The 16,779-nt window shown below is 40.2% G+C and overlaps 1 protein-coding gene across 1 annotated transcript in view; it reads left to right on the forward strand.

Annotated features, from left to right (window-relative positions):
• OTOGL (otogelin like) overlaps positions 1-16,779 on the forward strand; it is a 135,739-nt gene that overhangs the window by 73,687 nt on the left and 45,273 nt on the right. Inside the window, exons 31-37 of the mRNA XM_050934069.1 lie at positions 169-195; positions 4,798-4,965; positions 7,454-7,732; positions 8,524-8,641; positions 9,094-9,173; positions 11,352-14,392; positions 15,943-16,120. Coding sequence (XP_050790026.1) covers positions 169-195; positions 4,798-4,965; positions 7,454-7,732; positions 8,524-8,641; positions 9,094-9,173; positions 11,352-14,392; positions 15,943-16,120 — 3,891 coding nt within the window. The remainder of the gene's footprint in view (positions 1-168; positions 196-4,797; positions 4,966-7,453; positions 7,733-8,523; positions 8,642-9,093; positions 9,174-11,351; positions 14,393-15,942; positions 16,121-16,779) is intronic.

Consider the following 16,779-nt stretch of genomic DNA (forward strand, 5'->3'; position numbering starts at 1 on the left):
TCCTATGGAAATAGATCCACTAATTGGAACACATTAAGGAAAACAGAACTTTCTTTGATCAAAGTGAATTACCACACTGTGACCTTGATTTACGGTGTCTCAGGTTGTTGACAGATATGAATTTTATTGATGGCATTTAATGACGTTATCTATTTTGTTCTCTTGCAGCTTATAATTGTGAATATTACAACCAAGGTACGTAGTATTTATGTAAAGATAAATATTTCTCTATTGGATGCATCCTCATCTCTCAAAATAGCTTGATGAGCACATTTATCATTATAATCCAGACTGTTTCTTGCCATACCATACGACCCTCTATATGCTAGAAGGAACCTTATTTTGAAACAATAGTTTAAATATGGTTACTCTCTCAATTAGTTTTGTGCAGGATTTAGCTGCTGTTATGCCCAGGGCTTGGGCATGATCTTTTAAAACAAATTTTAAAAATGTTTTTCAAACCTTGCTTTCTCTAGTATAGCCAAGATCTATATGTATGTAGGAGGCCAAATTCTTCCCAAGTCAGTATGGCTTGATATTTCTCTGGTTAGTGGAAGTTAATGGTTTTTCAATGTTTCTGTTCCATGAACGTGTAAGATGTCTTGAACTATGCACCAGCAGCTCAGCTAGTTAGCAAACTGACACCTGAGTGACTTCCAAGGGTATTGAGACAATGATTAAATGGATACAGACCTCACAGTGATTAGCTAAACCACTTGTGTCTGTCATCTGGGATGTAACTTAAGACATCCTGCTATAAAAACACAGCCCTCCACCATCTAAGCAAAGAAAAATCTCTGTCAGCTGTAGTGGTCCTAGAGGTTGTCTTCTTTCTAGGCCTCTAGGCCCTCCAGTTGGATTGCATATTAACAAACTCTTGAGTACATTAGACATTCTCAACCATTAGAAGGCAGCAGACACGTTAGCCAGAAATATTGCATGTCCTTTTCAATATTTGCCCTTCCATGCTAATATCATGATGTAATTGTACTGCTCTCTTGTAATATGATCCCTTATTCTGAGGCAGGCTTTTTCCCTGTCTCACCAGCCTGGACTAGAGGCAAACTGTAACATTTCACTGGAAACAAGCATCTGTGTGTGTGTGTGTGTGTGTGTGTGCGCATGCACCTTTGCCTTGTGTACTTGCCATAGTCTTTTAATCAGAAAAGTGTTAGGCTGAGTTCAAAGTAGCTTGTGCTTATATAATATTTGCAAGGGCTCACACCAGATTTATAGATGAACCTAAAAATCTTCCCCTCCTCTACACTTTACTCCATTACAAAAGATACCTAACAATATTTTCTTTCTACATGTCCCATCTATTTCATGGGACTTCTCCCATATGAAAGCCATGAAAACTTTTTTTAATGTAAACAGAGAAGCATATTAGTTAGTCTCTAAGATGCTACAAGGACTCCTCATTGTTTTTGCATACTATTAAGAGATTCAAACTACTGACACATTAGTGTACAAGCTGTGTGGTTTGATGTTATATATACTTATTACCATTTTAACCTTCACCGCAGTGAACTGCCTTTGTAGACAGTGAAATTATAATTGTTTCTTACAAAATGAATAGTATCACTATATATTACATCTCTAATGATACTATATTAAAATGAATCTAAAAAGATAATTGATTCAGTGTGAATTATAGCAAAACTGGAGATCTGAGCTTGTTAAAAGCTTTCTGAATAGTTGGGGCTTATCAGTTTACTTCATATGAATATTAATAGGATAACAGATATTTTCTGTGAAAATATCATAGTCTTGGTACTTTCAAGAATGGCTGCTTTAAATTATAGAAATATTCATAAGAAACTTCACCTTCATGACTTCATCTCTTAGAACTGCATGGCACGTTTCTTGGATCCTGGAAACAAGACATTACACAAAAATTGAAATCTTGGCTAGATCCAGTGATATCAGTGCATAATGTGTGTCATTACCCAGAATACCATCTGGACTGTTGAACAGCTGAGTCACCTCAACTCTCCAACCAGAGATGCCTTTTACATAGCTTCACTGTGAGAACACCCTCTCTTGGTCTGCTCATACACAGCCTCCTGCATGTAAATTACTCCCAGTGATACTGTATGAGTGCTATAGCCAGCCACTCTGCAGAGCAACACCAGCAAATTCCCAGTCCTGGATTTCCCCATCAAAATGTGAGTCTTGTACTGCCCAGCCGTCTCTTGGACAACACAAGCTCATATGAAGTCTGTCATTTTATTACTAGAAAATGATATGCACAAATCCTGTTATCTCCAGTGGAGTTTCCCAAAGACACGGGTGTAGGTAAAATAATAAAACAAGTTTATTAACTACACAAAGATAGATTTTAAGTGTTTAGAGGTAATGAGACATAAAAGTCAGAATTGGTTACAAGAAAACAAAAGTAAACACACAGTGACTCACTGAGGGGAGTGGGCAACTCACGCCTGTTTTGGCAGCAGGACCCAGCAGGGTCCATCCCCTAGAGAGGACCATGGAACGCAGTGCCAACCGGAGCTCCTCCCCCCCCCTCCCCCTGGCCAGGGCCTCTTGCTTCCACAGGCTTCAAGGGTTTAAAATATGCAGGAATGTGGCCAGGTCAGGGCAGCAGCACGGAGAGCACTCAGGGTGTCTCCAGTGGTCAGGGAGGGGAGGAGGCGAAGAGCAGCAGGCTGCTGCCAGGGCAGGGTGAAGCTGTGAGTTTGCCAGTTATGTCTTTTCAAGCAATTATGCACTTGCAGGTTTCCAGGCCAGGCTCAGTTAGTGTCTCTCATGGAGGCTTCTCTGCACTGGTTCCCTGCCCAGTCGCTGATGCTCCCCCATAAGTCCCACACAGACCTGCACCCAGCTATAATGTCTGGCAGTCACAGCTTGCTCCACATGTGGCTCCGCACACAGTTCCTGTCTCCAGCTTCTTGCCATCTCTCTGCTTGCCATGCAGCTGCTGCTCTGGCAGCTTCTCTGGTTTGCCATGCGACTGCCACTCGCCACACAGAGCCCAGTCATCATCTGTGTCAGAACCTTCTTCTTACCTGACCAGGGGAAAGGGATATGCAGTAGGGAAGGGGGTTAGTGGGAGTTATAGTGCCCTCCTTAGCAGATCCATCACACTAGATTATGGCTAGAGCCCTTGTGTTCTTCACAAACATGAAATAACACAAAATAAAATGAAAAATAACATATAAAACAAGAACACTCACCTGGCAGCAGCTGCTCCTATCCCATGGATAGGGCCTACTAAATTTACAGCTATGAAAAATGTGTCATGGATCGTGATATTTGGTCTTTTGTGTCCTTTTACCCTAATAAGGTAAAAGTATACAAAAGTGCACAGCTTTTTCTCAAACTGGGGGTTCCAACCCAAAAGGGGATCACAAGGCTATTGTAGGAGGGTCATAATATTGCCACCCTTACTTTTGTGCTGCTGCCAGCAGCACTTCTTTCAGAGCTGGGCACCTGGCTAGCAGCTGCTGCTCTCTGGCCACCCAGCTCTGAAGGCAGTGCAGAAGTAAGGCTTGCAATACCATGACCCTCTACAATAGCCTTGTGACCCCCTTTTTAGGTCAGGACCCCCAGTTTGAGAAATACTGAGTCTTAAGGGCTTTACATGTTTATATTTTGCCATTTTTAAATACATATTCATGGTTGTTACAACACCATGAACTTTAAGATTTAAATATCTGAACCCGTGACATTCAAGATTTAAAAAATGCTACGACCATGACATTTACAAAAATGGACCTTGAATTTGGTAGGGCCCTACTCATGGGGATGGAACTGGCTCCTTGTCCTGCAAACTGATGCACACAATCTCAGAACAGCTCAGGTTTGGCCTGGCTGCCCTTCCCTTCTGATGGAAGGAGGTGCACAGGCAGGCCAAGTCTGAGTGAGTGATGCTGTGACCTGTTACTACTTTTTGGCCTGAGTGGCTAGCCAAAAATTCAGGGTCTTGCAGGCTATTCCAGTTATGAGGAGAAATTGATGATGCAGTCTGGTATCTTTGAGACAATCATCTGTGTGTAAATATGACACCTTCAGTTCATCACCAAGAGTGGGGATATATAGAGGAGGAAATTTCATGAAGAACAAACCTGAGTTACTTACTAGTGAGGGTAGTTATTGAATATATCTATACTTGTCTTTCTTGCATCTCGTTGCATCTGACAAAGTGGGTATTCACCCACAAAAGCTTATGCTCCAATACTTCTGTTAGTCTGTAAAGTACCACAGGACTCTTTGTCGCTTTTTACTTGTTTAGAGTGTTTGTATTCTGGACAGGGAGTGAACTGGGGCTAGGGACTGTTGTATCTCTGCAGCTGGGAACATGCTTCCAAGATCAAGTAGACAGACACATGCTAGCTCTGCTGAAAACAGCGGTGTTGCTGGGGGTAGCACATAGCACAGGCTAGCTGTCTGAGTACAAACCCATCCAGTCCCCAGGTACCTGGCCAGCTAGCTCAAGCTGACACTTGTGCTATGACCAACTATGCTGCTATTTTTAGTGTGCTAGCTATATCTATTTGCTTGCACTGGAAAACACACTCCCAGCTGCAAGGTAGTTACAAAAGCTTAGATGCTGCCTTGGCCTGAGATTACATTGAGGCACATGGCCCCATTCTAAATGAACTGCTTTTAATGGTTCCTGGGTTTTCTTTGTGAACAATTCCAAGTGTGGGGAAATAATTGATGGCAATATATGCCACCAATCATTGGCGGTAAGTAGCTGAGGTTTTGCTTTTTTATATAAGTAAATCAATAGATTTTTTCCTTTTGATTTTGTTTGTTTGGTGTTTGTTTCACTAGGCCTTGGAGAAGGACCATATATTTTGGCAAGTTATGGACAGAACGATACTGTTATAGGAGCTAACATTACCAGCAGAAAGCTATTTCCTTTGCCTAGAATCAGTACATATGAAAATGTAGGATTTAGTTTTATGATAACTCCTGGCCTTTTCAAAGATAAAGACTTATGTAAGTATACTCAATATTACAGTAATGACAAAGACTAGTTTTAGAACTAAACCTCTAGCCCGATATAATGCGACCATATATAACATGAATTCGGATATAACGCAGTAAAGCAGTGCTCTGGGGGGCAGGGCTGCTCACTCTAGTGGATCAAAGCAAGTTTGATATAACGCAGTTTCACCTATAACGTGGTAAGATTTTTTGGCTCCTAAGGACAGCATAATATCGAGGTAGAGGTGTATATATATATCAGTTACTCTGTTACTTATTTCTAAATGTATTAGTTATCTAAAGTATGCTACAGTGATTTTTTTTTTCAGTTTGTCCTTCATGGAATGGAACAAATGAGAATGGACTAGACAGTTGCAAAACTGATTTTTCCTTACGGTTTCAAGAAGAAATATAGTGCATTTAAAATACACTCTTGGAAAAATTTACTTAAGGCTTTAATGCTAAATTTTGCAAGAATATATTTTAGAAATGCAGCAAGGTCCAAATGAGTGTTTTTGTAAGGGAGATTTAAGTATCTTGTGCAACTAGAAATAGGATTGGTTTGCATGGGTGAATATGAAACATTAGATATTAAAAATGTTTACCAAAAGTGTTTGTGTAATAAACCAACCACCTATGCTGCACTTATTAATATATATCTTCTTCCTATTTCTCTTTGTTCACACTGTGTAAATAATTTTTAATGCTTTCTCTTTCATTCAAACAGTGACCTACGTAACCAAAAATGTTTTTATATAAAAATATTTTTCCTTCTTTCAATCCTTTATATATCCTGCACCAGTGAATTCAGTGGGAGATTTCCCATTGATATCAGTGGATGCAGGGCTCCCATCTATCACAGTTTGTGAAACCAGTATCTCCAAAAGGGTCATCTCTGTCCTGAGATTTTAACTCATGTTTAAGAGAAATTGAGATATATTGGCAAGGGAGAAAATAAGTTTTTGGATGACATTTGAAAATAAATGGAAAGGTAATGAAGTAGAAGGATGAATGAAGTCTAATGAAATTCTCCAGCAGATATAAAATAGTACAGGTAAAATGTTGAGGTGACTGAAAGCTGAAGTAAATCCGTGTAGTATATGGACATTTTTCAAATTACTGTTGGGGATGAGATGATAATTGGATGAAGTATGGAAGCTGCATATTTTTACCCATGTTATTTGAACCAAGCCTTTTTTGAGCTTCTCAAATGTTCAGAGAAGTGATTTCTTCACTTTTGATCTGTCCAGGACCAGAACAAGAAGTGATTAAATACAACTTTCCTGACGGCACTTCTGGCTGTGACAGGATGTCTCAGGGGAGAAGAGTTTGTTTTCACAAAATGTGTACCCTGATTTTTGCAGCCAAAAGAAGTTTGGACAAACTATGCTTTCATAACTAGAGCTGGTGGGAAATTTTCTGGTAACACTAAAAAAATGCCAATTCAGTATAGGGTGACCAGATGAGAGACATGAAATATCGGGACATGGGGGGTGGGGGAGTCGCCGGCGGAGCAAAAAAAAAAAAAAAAATAGCCGCCGGAGCATAGGAAAAATTGGTGGGGGCTGAGCACCCACCAGCAGCTCCCTGCCCTGCCCCACACCACACCAGCTCACCTCCGCCTCCCCTGAGCAGGCTGCTGCATCCTGCTTCTGCCCACTCCCTCCCAGCACTTGTGCCGCCATATAGCAAATTTGCGCAAGCTTGGGAGGGAGGGGGAAGGAAGAGGAATGCGGCGTGCTTGTTGAAGAGGCAGGGCCAGGGTGGGGATTTGGGGAGGGATCCAATGGGGCAGGGAGAGGGCGGAGTCGGGGTGGTCCGAGGCTGAGTTGGGGGCAAGAGCCCCCTCTGCCTATGCACTGGAGTCAGGAAGTGGGACAAACAAGTAAATATCGGGACAGTCCCAATAAAATTGGGACGTCTGGTCACCCTTATTTGGTAGAGTGAAGGGTTTAGCTGAATATAGCACAGATTTGATGAAATTTGTGTCAAAACGCAGCAGAGCACCAGGACTGTCTGTCTCTCTGTCTTTCCCCTAGCTCCAAGGATGGGCAGCACCCCTCAGGCTCTCAGACCTGGTAGCTAAGTGGAGAGAGGCAGAGTGACCAGGCTCTCAGACTTTCTGGCAGCTGGCTAGAAGGCTCTTGTCCTGGAGGGAAGAAAAATCCTGTTTAGGTTTTCCCAAAATGAAAATTTTCTTGAAATCCCATTTTGTGAAAACTTGCATGTTTTTTAATGTCTCATCTCACTTTGGGACAAAACTTTTTCTCAAAAAGGAATTTCCCTTTTTCAGTCAGCTCTATATCTAGCTGAATTTTCAGATTTTTGTATGAACTGAATTATGGGTCATCATTGCTTTTTTCTACAGAAAAATGGGAGAATTTTTGTGAAGAGCAATAGTTTTGACATAAACTACTTAATAGCTAACGTGTAGTCCATAGCCTCTGGTTTTCTGGTGTGATAACCTACTCTTGATTGCTTTGTATTTTGTTTGCAGCAGCTCTGTCTCTTGTTTCCCTTGAGTCTGCTGAAAGACCAAACTACTTCCTGTATGTCCATGACAATGAAACTGTTACTTTGGAAAAGTGGGATGCAAGTTCTTCATTTCGTAGAAGAGCTACATTCTTTCACCACCAAGGTCTCTGGTTTCCAGATTATAGTGCATTTGAACTTCACAACAAGAAAGGCTTTTTCATTATACTGACAGCTTCTGGTATTAAAGTGTCAAAGTATGATGATTCAGAAGAATTCAAACGTACAAGTAGCTTTAGCATTGAAGGTAAGTTGTACATGATCCCAAAGGATACTGTAGAATTCTGTTCTAGTTGTCTTAAGAGGGGTACACATGAGTGCATCGTCTTCATCAATAGTAGCAAATATTTGTACTGATTTCCCCTATTTGTTTTTGTGTTTATTCCCCTCTGTGTCCACATGTTATTGATTTCCTGTTTTTTAGGTCATGAATATTGCCTTGACAGCATAATTCACAGTCAAATTGATAATTTTTTTTATAGGGCTGTTGATTAATCGCAGTTAACTCATGTGATTAACTCAAAAAAAATCACAATTAAACAAATTAATCACAATTAATCCCACAATAGAATCCCATTTGAAATTTATTAAATATTTGTGGATGTTTTTCTACATTTTCAAATATATTGACTTTAGTTATAACACAGAATACAAAGTGTTTAGTGCTCACTTTTAATTGCTTGACAGCCCTATTTTTTTTAATTTGGAAATGAATTTGGTATGTTATAACAAGCAGACAAAAGTTCATATATTGTTTAGTGAGCTATAGGTATTTTTTCTGTTTGCTAGGTGAGGCAGTAGGGTTGTTCCTGAAATCAACAGCACATTTGAGTATATGTCCTTTTTCCTTTAATACTCCAATATTTTTGAACTTTCTAGGACTCCTTGGTTTAAATACTCACTTATAAAAACATTACTATTCATTTGGAAGTTTTTGGGAGTCTGTACTTCATTTCTACTATCAAATTGCTATTACTGTAATATACATCCTAGAAAAGACTGTCAATCTATAAATACCATGCTTTCCTTCTTTCTCAGATCTCCATGCGTCAGTGCCTTATAGGAGGATGTGTGAATGGCGATATGAACCTTGTGCTAGCCCCTGTTTTAAAACATGTAGTGATCCTGAAGGAGTAGCATGTAAATTTCTTCCACCGTAAGTCTAAATAAACTATATTTCTCCAATATAATACAATTATATAGAATGTATATGCTATCATTTTTAATAATATATTATATACTAATCTTTACCAACAAAAAGTTCACTTCAGTGGAGTTATAACAAGGTTGAATTAGCCTCTTGTGTCTTGTAAAATCAAGTGTGCACTTGCCCATTAGATGATTTTACACATGATATATGTTTATGTTTATCTGGTGGGTAATGGTCCATCAGCATGAATGTGGAATGACTCCTTGTCAGTCTCCTGCTGGCAGCATCAGGATTTCAGATATGTGTGTGTGTGTAAGCTAATGAAGAGGTCTCAGGATTCTCTGTGTGGCAGGGTCAAAAAAAGGAACCTTAAAAACTGTCATTTTGTCAAACTGAACTAAGATATTGTAGATTTGCCATTTTTTTCTAATGTGATTTTTTTTTGGGTTTTATTAAAGGGTTGAAGGATGCTTACCATATTGTCCGAAAAATATGATCCTTGATGAAGTGACGCTTAAATGTGTTTATCCAGAAGACTGTAAGTACTTTCTGCAGTTACCAGTAAAGTTTTTTATTATATAATTTATTTAGTGGTCATGATCAGAGTGGTAGGTTGGACCCCCCCGTCCGGGGTGCCACCTGATGTACTGGGATTTCACTGAGCCTTTCCTGCTCCACCAGCCTGGATTCCCTCTCCCTATTTTGCTGAATTAGGCTCTCCTGCCTTTTGCAGCACACACACAGAGTTAGGGCCACACCCAGCTGCAGACACAGACTGAAGTCCGCTTTGTGTGAGAGGACTCACCCAGCACTAATGTGCACACCTATTTTGGGAGATAAGCCTGTCTTGCACTGTATAGAAAGATCCGCATAGCGCAAGCTCGTAAAAATTCACCCTCTCTCTCGATGTGGAGAGAGATGTGCACAGCTTCTTGCCCTCCCAGATATGAATTGCACAAACTGGGTTATGTTATAAACAAGAAATAAGTTTATTAACTACAGAAGTTAAATTTTAAGTGGTTATAAGGGATAGCAAACAGATTAAAGCAGATTACTTTAGTAAATAAACAAAAACCGCAAACTGAGCTTAACACACCAGATAGGTAAGATATTAATTAGCATATTCTCACTCTGAGTGACAACCAGGCTGTCAGATTCTTAAGACACAAGTTGCCTTGGCTTTCCCAGGTTTTCATACACAGGCTAAAAATCCTTCTGCCCTGGGACCATCACTTCCCACAGTTCAGTCTTTGTTCATCAGGTGTTTCCAGGTGTGGTGTTGTTGGGAGAGTGAGGTCCCCCCCCAATGTCATTTTCCCCCCTTTTATATCTTCTCCCCACTTGCTGGAAGCTCTTTTGCTGTGACAAACATTTCTCATTGTGTAGAGCTATCTCTGAGAGGTTTCTGTTGTACACAGTTCCTGGGGTAATCCTGGTGCTTGTGTGCATTTCCTCAATAAGCCATTAACATTGTTTGGTCTTTTTACTGTCATACCTGAAAGGCTGCTTGTGGGTATTTTCAACCTCAGGACATGTTTCAGCAACACAAACAAAGCCTACCTTCACAAATGACAGTAGCACATACAATCCTATGAGATATTACTGTCTAGCAGATCAAGACTTTTCGAATGACACCTCACAAGGCATACTTCATTTAAGACATATCCTAATTACATGACAGTGGTGAATATTGGGGTGTCAGGCTGTAACAACTAGATTGAAAGCCTAGAAGAAAATCAAGCCCATATACAGAGAGAGGGAGAAGAAGAGGGATATGCATACTGTACATGCAGTAACTGCACAAGTTTTTTATGCTTCCTGCAAAAGTGCTACCTCCTTCGCCCTGGCCTCCCTGTTACGTGCATCACTCCACTCCAGTCCATCCAGAATACAGCTGCAAAAATCATCCTCCACATCTGACTATGTTGAACACAAATTCAGTTTCTCTTTGGTCACTTCCATTGTATTAAATTGAAATGTCTTGTCCTTGTTAAAGGCTCAGCACAACTCTACCCCAGTTACACATTGATCCTGTGTTTTTACCATGAACTCTTGTTACCTTACTGCCAACCTCCCTGCATCTTTGGCTACATTTTTTGAGGGGAGGGGGAATTTAAATAGCTCAGTGTCCTGGATGCTTAACTGTCGGCATGTGGCTATCACATCATTCCTTTATTTGTGGATAATGTGGTGATTAAGCATTATAGTTATTTTTCTTCCATTTTAAAATAGTCTCAGTATTTTGTATTTTTAAACTAGTTATGTGATGTTTAATAATTACTAATATAAAGTAATCTATTATAGTGCATTACTATCCAAAAATAGAAAAGAAAATTGTATTTTTTTAATCCCAGGTCCCATATAGTCTACTATTCTGTGTTTGCAGAATTTGCTACAGAATTCACTCCTTGCTGCAGAATTGTGCTCCAGAATAAAAGCTTTAAATTGCCGTGTAATAAAAAACCTAGCTTTTGGTTTGTGAAGAAAACCTTACAAATGTGAGTTGTGTGCAACTAATGTTGAGTTATCCTCTAGAGTCTGCAGATATCCTGAACCAATGCCTTTTGGGGCATACTGTGGTTATCTTTTCAGGGAATTTAAGCTGTCTAAGAATAGGCTGGTTTATATTTAGATTGGTACCCAGTGACTGATAGATGTTGCTGTTTTGCTCTTTCTTTAATACAGAATAACAGTGAAATATACGTTTTCCTTACAGGCATACCTGTGACACCTACAGAGCTGGCAGCTGGAACAAAAACCCAGAGGACAAGGCCCACTGCATTAGTCTTTCCTACAATTGTTACTACGGAGAGATTTCCGCAGCTGCCCCCTATATTTGTCACTGCAGAAGCTGAAGCTGAGCCTAGTCATACAACTGTAACTACCAAAATAACCACAAAGATAGATACAACTTTAAGAGGAGCAAACACTACAGCAGAAACTCTGTCAGACTTTCATTCACTGACATCACCTCATACAACTACTTATTCAACTTATTCATTACCCGTTTCAAGTACAATGCAGTCTTCCAAAGTAACCCACAGCACAGCAAGCCTGTCTGTACTGCCCAAGCCCGTATCTTCAGCAGATTTTCCAGCTACTCTTCAAACATCAGCAGCCACATTAAAAACATCCCCTACTGCAAGTCCGACAGTGTTTATAGCCTCACCCATTACAACTATGGCAGTTCCATCAACACCTGCTTTTACTCTGCTAACTGCAAGTCCTGTTTCTAGATATTCTACATTACCAATGCCCACTTCCTTAGTGGTAACACCATTTTCACTTGAAACAGGAACTGCATCCTCTTCCACAGCATTAGCAAGTTTATCCCCTGGACCAGCCTTTGTCACTACTGAAGTACCTACAAGGATCTGGGGAACCAGAAGACTTTCCACAAGTCATTCACAACTGCCAAGAACATCCACAGAATTTCCTTCATCTGCTTCATTAACTGGAAGAACATCTTTTTCAAGTCCCACATTCTTAACAAGCTCACAGTTAATATTAACTGCATCTACTTCACCATTATCTACTATGACTGAAAGAACCAGGTCTACTATGGTTCAACCTATAATTCACCCAGCTTCTGTTTATGCCCCAACTTCAACTGTTTTTCAAACTCCCATGGCTACTTCTAGATTTACTAGTTTTGAAACTAGTCCTCCTCAGTTAATCACAGCTTCATACTTGGTGGCAACTCAAGCCACCTCTCGAACTACTTCATCATCTTTAAGAACAACCAGTTCTTTAACTAGAACTTCAGTACCTACATTTTTATCTTCAATGGACATTTCAGTTACTCCCTCCAAACATATAGTTCCATTAAGCACAGACACTGTTTCCACTATTCCACCTATAATGACTGAAACTTCATCTCCAGTTGCTTCCCAAATCCCTACAACCATGAGAACAATGTGGTCTTCTTTGAGTCCTCTTGTAATACACACAATGTCTACATTAATGCCTCCTCCAATTACATCCCCCAAGCCCAAAGCAACGAGAGAAGTCACAGTTGTCTCAAAGAGTCTCTTCTTAGGACCTTCCACTACTTCAGTCTCTCTTCTAGCTACTCCTCAAATCTCTGAGGTATCTGTAACAAGTGCAATCTCAACAAAAAGTAAATATGCACTACACACTGATGCATTTCCAATATCGACTATTTCTAAAAGGTTGACTGCATCCATTAGTTCTACAGACTTCCTTTTCAGTACACCTGTATTTCCCATAAATGCCACATTAGCTACTTATCAAATGGCAAGAACCACTTCAAAAATAACAGGGTACCCTATCAGTCCACATTCAGAATTCAAAACTGCCTCTGTGGTACGAAGTACAGATACTTCTCTAACTTCTAGAGAACTATCAGGAGCTATATTGTCTTTTACCAGTCCATCCACATTACTTACAATGTTGTTGTCATCATCATCAAGACCATCTGTTTCACAAGCCTCTGCCATGACATCCCATACAACAAGTTCTTCAGTGCTTCCCACAGTAAACAGGACATCTGCTTTGATATCAAATGTAACTCTTACCCAGTCACCCATTGTATCCATAGGTACACAAGAAACCTCAAGAAGCCCCCATACAGAACTGGCAACCTCTCCCTCGGGTATTTCTACATTAACTTTAGGCACAAACATTTACATAAGTCCTTCAGCAGTGCCTAAAACATCGTTTGCACTACCACATTTATTAACTTCTAAAACTCCTAAAGTCACTTTGGAAAGCTATTCCAGTATATTCACTACTACATTGTCACCCTCTTCTGAGACCTCCCATGTATCTACTGTATCATTGGGAACAAATATATCATCATCAAGTCCTTCCACAGAATATGAAACAAGAACTTTTGTACCCACTGAAATAGTCACTCACTCCACAGTGCCATCGGCAGCACTGACCATGAGCACAGCTTTGAGTACTACATCCTTAGTGCCAACTTATGTCACTATGAAAACATCAGTTAGTCCTTCAATAAGTTTATTAGTTACTCCTGCCACCACCATAGCCCCTAGTGTTACTGCAAAAACCACTGATTCTTCTGTTACTCATATTGAGCTTTACACAGCCTCTAGTTCAGGGCCAGTTCCTGCTACCTCTAAAACACCTATGTATCCTTCACCTAAGACTTTACTGACATCTGCACCTTCCCTAGTTTCACTGAGTACTAAAGAAATGCTAAAAACTGTAGTCATGAAAACAACTGGTGCCATGACTGCATTCTCAGAGCTGAAGATTACACCTTCTGCAGCTTCAGAATTTAAATATGCAACCTCCATTGGGAGAACTGCAGATACTGGAGAAAGCAGTCAGACTTCACAAGTAGAAAGAAATATTACTAAGACAAAATCTACAACTACTGAGAAATCTTCACTGCTACACTCAACGTTCTTTTCTGTTCAGACTACTTCCTTGCCCAGTCAGAGCAGGATAACTTCAGGAAAATCTATCTCTATTTCTGAAGTCACAGATGTACCGCTATCAGATTGGTCCAGAATTCCACCACCAAGAACAATCAAACCTCACTATAATCTAACAGAACCAGAGCAAGTGGGGATTGGAGAATCGCAGAGTACCACTGTAACAGCTTCATCTCATTTCAGTTATGCAAAGGTGCTGTCTTCTACTACAGAAACTGTGGAAACACAAACTTCACTGACAGACACAGACATGATGATGACAGTTACAGCTGACCATGCTTCATATGGCACAATGATACATACACTGATGTCATCTTCCTCAGATTGTGTGGTATGATCAATTTTATCTGCCCACTGTATAGTCTATGTATATTGCTTTTTAATCTGCTTTTTCTCTACCAACTGGGATGGGAGAGGTTTTAAATTGGATAAAATATCTTTCATTTTTCTCTCTCTGTTTTGCCTTTATATTGGCTCTTAATTTTTCTTTGAAGGTTGCCTGCACCTTCACGCTCACAAATTGGCTGAAACACTCTGGAAAACTTTGGCTATTGGAGCTGTGTGCACCTATTGAGACATGGAGTTCTCTGAAATTATTTCCTGCAGAGATGGGCACAGCTCACCTTCCCTTCCTACTTCTTTGGAGTCTATGGAATTTAAATTAGTGAAAGTTACTGAGGAACAAAGCAGGGTTATGTCTCCTTATATGCTTCTGGGCATGAACACTGGTTATTGTGAGCAAGTGGCCTCAATAGCCAATGCTTTCTATAGGGCTACAGTGCAGTGGTACTGGAACAATTTTTATAGTGGGGGTGCTGATTGCCACTGAACCAAACTGTAAACTCTATATATAATGGAAACCACTTCAAGTCAGGGGGTACTGCAGCCCCCCTCACCTCTAGTTCCAGCACCTATGCTCCAGTGAGAGGTGTGTGTGTGTTTATGTATATATGTACCAAGTGCTGTGGGTGTATGAAAGCAGACCCCTGGAAATACATTGATAGGTGAATAACCTGTTTTTCTGAGGTTATTGGAACAAATACAAGGAGCTACAAGAGAATAAAGTTCCTCCAACATCTTCAGTTACTCTGTCTTCAAATGATAGAGCCTTTTCCCCAATTTTAGCAAAAGATCCGTGACCATGTCACAATTTTGAGGATTAATTGGAATTCTGTGTTTTTGTTGATTTTATTGTTGTTTGTTCTTTTCAGTTATCTTTAATTTATTTGTATATGTATTTGGGCACTATGGCAAATTTCTGCCTTGTCCTGCTCAGTGTCCTCAGAGGCAGATTAGAGGTTTGTGGGCCCCTCGGCCAGAGCAAGTGGGCCCCTCCCCACCCCCTCTGCCTGCAGTCCCCCCTGCATCCTCCCCAGGGCTCCTACTGGGGCAATGGGGTCAGAACACGGGGGACTTGCCCCACCCCCCTGCCCAGCACTCCTGCCGAGGAGCTGGGTCGGGGTGCGGAGGCTTCCCCCACCCCCTGGCAGGTGCACCAGGTGGGCAGAGCGGGTTGGGGTCCCTGGGCAGGGGCCCCATTGGCCCCGTGGCTAATCTGCCATTGAGTGTCGTGGAGGATGTGGGAGAAGAGTATTGGGAGTCTCTTTCCTTTCTAACCTAGGATCATGCAGCATATTAACTTGGTGGATTCTTGGGTACTAGATGGAGGCCTGTCTAGTGCATCTAGTTGGCCTCTTTAACCTTAAATGGGCATAGATAGGTCTCTGTGTGCTTTTGGATGTTCCAAAGCAAAAGCTGCAGGGAGCTCATGTTGCAGCTAATCTCATGTGGTGTAAGAATATTCTTGTCCGTGTCTCTGAATTTAATTTTTGAATACACAGACTGCAATGCTCATTCCTATTTTTCCTTTCTACATAACAGCCAAGATACATTGAACCTGTAGACAGATGTAGCCAGTATGTATGCATTAATATGGGATGGATGTTGTATAACGTTTCAAGGAACTGCCATAAGAATGTGGAGAAACCTGACTGTGGTTTTCGAGGAATGCCAGTTCAAGTTAACAGTGATAGTTGTTGTCCAGAATGGGAATGTCCCTGTAAGTCATTATATTGTTTACGTTACATTCTCAAATGTGAAGGATTAAAACTTGATTATGTAAACATCAAAAATTATAAATTAAGGATTATAAATTCAAGAGGAAGGATTGTCTTGTGATTAATGCACTGGCCTGAGACTCAGAATACATGGGTTCTATTCCTAGTTTTGCCACAGATTTTCTGTGTGAATTTAGGACAAAATACTTAATCTCTCTCCATCTAAAAATTGTGAATTCCATACTTCTTAGGAATATTGAGAAACTAAATCCATTAATGTCCATGAGGCATGCAATACCACAGTAAAAATACAATAGAGAAGCCTTTTCTTAAAATAAAATAAATAAATTGGGGAGAGATTAAAATTTTGTGGGAAAGAATAAATCAGCATTATTTTTATAGGTTACTTTGCTTAATTTGATTTTTTTCCTTTGGAGTTTAATGTACAGATTTTTAAATATACTTTTAAATATAATTTCAATATAGAAATGTTAAAATGCTTCATTTCAATATTTTCAATTAGAATGTTCTGACATTCTCCAAATCAAAAGGTTTCATTCTGATTTGTTGGTAGAACTAACCTGAAACATTGTTGTAAATCAGGCTCCAGAACTACAACTCCCATGAGACAGTGTGCCACAGTAGGAAAATACAGTTTAAT

The sequence above is a fragment of the Gopherus flavomarginatus genome, chromosome 1 (assembly GCF_025201925.1).
Source record: "Gopherus flavomarginatus isolate rGopFla2 chromosome 1, rGopFla2.mat.asm, whole genome shotgun sequence".
NCBI lineage: Eukaryota > Metazoa > Chordata > Testudines > Testudinidae > Gopherus > Gopherus flavomarginatus.